This window comes from Cucurbita pepo, unplaced genomic scaffold (assembly GCF_002806865.2).
Source record: "Cucurbita pepo subsp. pepo cultivar mu-cu-16 unplaced genomic scaffold, ASM280686v2 Cp4.1_scaffold001513, whole genome shotgun sequence".
NCBI classification, from domain to species: domain Eukaryota; kingdom Viridiplantae; phylum Streptophyta; class Magnoliopsida; order Cucurbitales; family Cucurbitaceae; genus Cucurbita; species Cucurbita pepo.
In genome coordinates this window covers 2,020-7,119 of record NW_019647670.1, presented here as the reverse complement: position 1 = coordinate 7,119, position 5,100 = coordinate 2,020, and the positions used below count along the sequence as shown (strand labels likewise).

Genomic DNA, 5,100 nt, shown 5'->3' with positions numbered 1-5,100 from the left:
GGTAAAATATCGCGATAAATTCAATAATATTTATTTATTTATTACTGGACCAGAATATAATTTTCATCTCTGTCATGACAGAACTCTAATTCGAAAAAGAAAAAATTAATTTCAAAGTTTTTTAATAAATAATTTCCATATTAAAAAGGTAAAATATCGCGATAAATTCAATAATATTTATTTATTTACTATTCGACCAGAATATAATTTTCATCTCTGTCTGACAGAACTCTAATTCGAAAAACAAAATTTAATTTCAAAGCTTTTTAATAAATAATTTCCCTTATTACTCGACCAGAATATAATTTTCATCACTGTCCCACAGAACTCTGATTCGAATATTACACGAACATCTCACGATCAAATCGAAAAATACAATAAATTATTTATTTATTTATTATTATTATTATTTAATTTGTGCATTGAAATTAGATACATTGGCGGGATGTTCATCACTTGGAGGTGGAGCTTTGATAGAGCATGGGCCATTTAAAGTTAATGGTGAATCCTTAATTAAAAATCATTATAGTTGGAATACAGGTCACCTCCCACTTCCCTTCTTTTCTTATTTTAAATATTATATTTTCTCGTTAATAAATTAATTTAATTATATAGAATATATATCATTTTTAAAGGTCATAGATTCAAATCTTCATGCTTAATTTTTTCAAGCATATTACCTTAAACAGACGAATTAGGATTTTTGTTTAAGTACCTATGTAAAGTTTTATAGGCTCGTTTTCTTCAAAATTCAAGTTAAAATAATTGAATAAACGACTTATTTATAGTTTTCAGATTAAATTTTCAATTTTAAACCTATATGTATAGTAGTAAAAGCTCGTTTCTTAAAAATTCGAGTCGTCATATATATATATTAAAATAATATTAAATAGTAAAACTTTGGATATATCTTTCTAATTTATCTTTAAAATTTATGATAAAAAAAAATTAGGAAATATAATTTTGAAAAATAAAAAAGGCGTTTAAAATTGAAAATTGGAGTTATTTATTTTTATGTGGACAGAAGCAAATATGTTATACGTAGAGTCGCCGGCGGGAGTTGGGTTCTCCTCCTACTCTAACAATACGGTTTTCTACTCCAACATAACCGACGTCGTTTCAGGTTGGTGATATTTTCATTTTTTTTTATTTAAAATGTTTATTATTAATTAATTATAAATTAAAATTGTTTATGAAAGCGGAAGATAATCTCGTGTTTCTACAACGGTGGTTCGAGAAGTTTCCTCAGTACAAGAGAAGAGATTTGTATATTGCTGGAGAGGCTTACGCTGGTATTTTTAAACAAAATTTAATTTATTATTTTATTTTAATTATTAATTATTAATTATATTTTATTTTATTTTTTATAACAGGAGGACACTATGTGCCATTACTTGCACAGCGAATTCATAATTCAAATTTAAAGATCAAACTCAAGGGGATAGCAGTGAGTTTTTATTTTTAATATTTTTAATATTTTGTTTTAGCTTTTGTATTTTAAATAAATATATATTATAAATTATTTGGTTTTTGTAATATCTCAATTTCACAAAAATATCGTTAAAATATTGATGTCGAAGATTTTTTTTTTTTTTTTTTTTAATTTATTCAACCAACAAATTTAATATAAATTAATAAGTAAATATTTGCTAGTAGATATTGTCTGATTATAGATCACCATAAGATTTGTTTGTTAGAGAGAGATCTCCACACCTTACAAAAAAATGTGGGTCAAAGCGAACATAGGCTTAAACAGTTACAAATGGTATCAGAGCTAGGTTAGCAGACAGTGTGCTAGTATGGACGTTGTTAATCCTCAACAATCCTCCCCTCGAACAAAGTACACTATATAAGCCTCCCCTTAATCAAGGCTCGACTCCTTTCTCTAGAACCCTTGAACAAAGTACACCTTTTGTTCGTCACTTTTGACTACACCTTCGAGGCCCACAATGATATGATATTGTCCACTTTGAGCTTAAGCTCTCGTGGGTTTGCTTCGGGCTTCCCAAAAGTCCTCATAACAATCGAGATAGTATTCCTTATTTATAAACCCATAATCTCCCACTAAATTATCCAATGTGTGACTCACTCTCAATAATCCTCAACAGACGCTAGCCAGGGAGTGGATTGTGAGATCCCACGTCGATTGGAGAGGAGAACTAAATATTTCTTATAAGTGTATGAAAATCTGTCATAACAGATTAATTTTTTAAAATTTTAGCCTAAGCTTGAAAAAAAATGTCAAAATAAAAGTCAAAATAAACAATATTCAGTAGGTGGACTTTAACAGTTAATTATTTATTATTATTATTTTTTAAATATAAATATAAATTTTATTAATTTATTAATTTTTTAAGTTTTAATCGTGTCCGGTACATTCGTTAATTTTAAGAAAATATGAAATTGTCGGATTAAATTTATAATTTAAAAAGTTTAAGAATTAAAAAAATAGAAATTTAAATTTATTATATAAAAATAAATAAATAAATAAATAAGTGTGGATTAACTGAAAGAAATGGAAGATTTGGGTTGACGGTTGTTGTTGAGTTGCAGATCGGAAATCCTCTTCTGGACATCCGAGTAGACGCGAATGCCCTAGACCAGTACTGGTGGTCTCACGGCCTCATCTCCGACGCTGCCTTCCACCTTCTCAATTCCGTCTGCAATGCATCTCGTCTCGTCACCGAAGGAATCACCAGTTCCCTCTCTCCCCATTGCATCTTCGTCGCCACTAACGTTTCCAAAGAGCTCTCTCCTGCTATCGACTACTTCGATGTTGCCGCCGGCGACGCTTGTCCCTCCGTCAACGCCTCCGAGTTCGCCGATCTCGATCGCAACGATCCTCTGCGGTTCACTCTGTTCCGCGACTTCTTACATGTTCAGGTGAGTTGATTCTTCTCGCGATTTAGGGCTTTTTTCTTTGTTTTTTTTTTTTGTTTTTCTCTGGCTGTGTGATCTGGAATTTTTGTTCTGTTCGATGTTTTGTGTAGAGTACACGGGAAGATCGAGATCCGTGTGTGGGAGAATTTGTAGCGAAGTATTTGAATCGAAAGGATGTGCAGAAAGCTCTTCATGCGAAGGTCGTTGGATTTTCGGAATGGAGACGCTGCCGATTGAGGAAGTAAGGCTGCGATAAACCTTTTTTCTTTCTTTTGTCTAGATTTTCTTCTGAGATAATTGAGTTTGATTTTTTATCTTGATTTTTGTTTCGTTAGAGAGTGGAAATATGATCTGAGGAACAGATTGGTGCCAACGATCGATATCGTTGGCGCGCTCGTGAAGTCCAAAATTCGAGTACTAGTCTATAGGTACGCTAAATTCTACTTGCTCTATATACCTTCTTCAAATTCTCATTTTTGATTTCTTTACCAAAATCTTCCAATGTGAATAATCGCAACATTTCTAAAAATGTAACCGTAAATTTGTATTAAATAATTTCAATCGTAACAATTGATCCATAATACTAATTAGGCACGAACATTTTTTTACTGAAATGTGGCAGTGGAGATCAAGATTCAGCTTTACCATTTACTGGGACTCGGACATTGGTGGATTCACTAGCCAAGTCATTGGATCTGTACCCAACTGAGCGTTACAGAGCCTGGTTTGCTGATAAAAAGGTCACTCACTTTTTCACTCATCCCAACAAATGCTCATCCAAAATTCTAACATTTTCTCCTTTTGCCTTTTTCATTGTCTCGTCTATGTTATTTTTCACTTTTCCTAACAACCCATTCTGTGTTCTTAATCAAATTAAATTAACAGAAAGTGTCCGGTAACCATATATGTATATACTTTAGCTTTGAAAATTTCTTTGAATCCTATAAACTGTTTTTTTATGAGAAGCAAACTTGCATACATATTGGTTAAGTAGTAGGTCCTATTGNCATACATATTGGTTAAGTAGTAGGTCCTATTGATTCTTTATAATGTTCATTTACTTTGGATTTAATATAATATATAAGTGATTCTAGGACTATTTGTTTAATTAGTTACTGGACATACAGTTATAATTCATTAGTGTATGCAAGTACAATCTGTTCTTCTTTTCTGAAATAGAAATTTTAGAACAAATGACATTAAATTTGGTGATTTTGTTTGATGAATTAACAAATCACGTCGTGTTATAATTTACTAATGTATGCAAGTATGATCTGTTTTTCTTATCTGAAACAGAAATTTTAAAACAAGTGACATTAAATTTGGTGATTTTGTTTGATAAATTAACAAAGCACGTTGTGTTATAATAAAAGCATGTCGTGTTATAATTCACTAGTGTATGCAAGTATGTTGTGTTCTTCTTTTCTGAAATAGAAATTTTAGATCAAATAACATTAAATGTGGTGATTTTGTTTGATGAATTAGGTTGGGGGCTGGACTCAAGTCTATGGGAAGTTCTTATCCTTTGCCATTGTGAGAGGTGCATCTCAAAGAACAGCACAAACTCAGCCCAAGAGATCTCTACTACTTTTCAAGTCGTTTTTGGCTGGAAAACCGCTGCCGGAAGCCTGATCAGGTATTTAGAAGGAAAGAAAAAATAAATAAAATGAATGAAATGAATAGAAAACTGTCTTTTTTATGCTTCTTTTAGGGTGTGGGATCTGTCATCCCCACCTCCAATTACTCAGAAAAGCTTGGACAATTGAAGCTCTAATAAATTAACAATGGCTGTAAACAGAGATCATCTATACATGACTTCTGCTGTGTAACTTTTTTTCCCTTAAGTTATTTTGTATCAATGGTGATTTCAAGATATTATTAGCTTGAAGGAGACCTGGTCGAAAGTTTCACAGTTTTTCAAAATTTAAGGTTTGTTAAAAGTTACTGGGAGTGTTTGTTAAAAGTTAAAATCCAATTTTTTTTTTTTTTTTTTTTTTTTTCCATTTTCAAAAACATTTCAAAATCAATTCAAGATTTAATTTTGCATATTTAAATGTAATTTTTATAGAGTCAAAATTACCTTTATAAAAGACATGTTTCAAAATAATTTTAAACTTGATAAAAACGGTTTTAGAGATCGATGTTGACGATTGAAGTAATAATAATAAGAGTTGCTTTAGATTTAATGACTTAAATGGCCAACAAATCGTTACGTTATAG

General features: G+C 30.9%; 1 protein-coding gene across 1 annotated transcript; it reads left to right on the top strand.

Moving 5' to 3' along the window:
• Window positions 1-432: 432 nt before the first annotated feature.
• On the top strand, window positions 433-4,722 carry LOC111786348 (serine carboxypeptidase-like 45; the record flags this gene model as incomplete). The annotated part of the gene is made up of 9 exons (XM_023666650.1): window positions 433-540; window positions 1,025-1,123; window positions 1,200-1,292; window positions 1,374-1,447; window positions 2,554-2,883; window positions 2,991-3,121; window positions 3,216-3,308; window positions 3,503-3,620; window positions 4,366-4,722. Coding segments are annotated over 9 exons (1,193 nt in total), but the record flags the coding sequence as incomplete, so codon positions are not given.
• Between the last annotated feature and the right edge of the window lie 378 nt (window positions 4,723-5,100).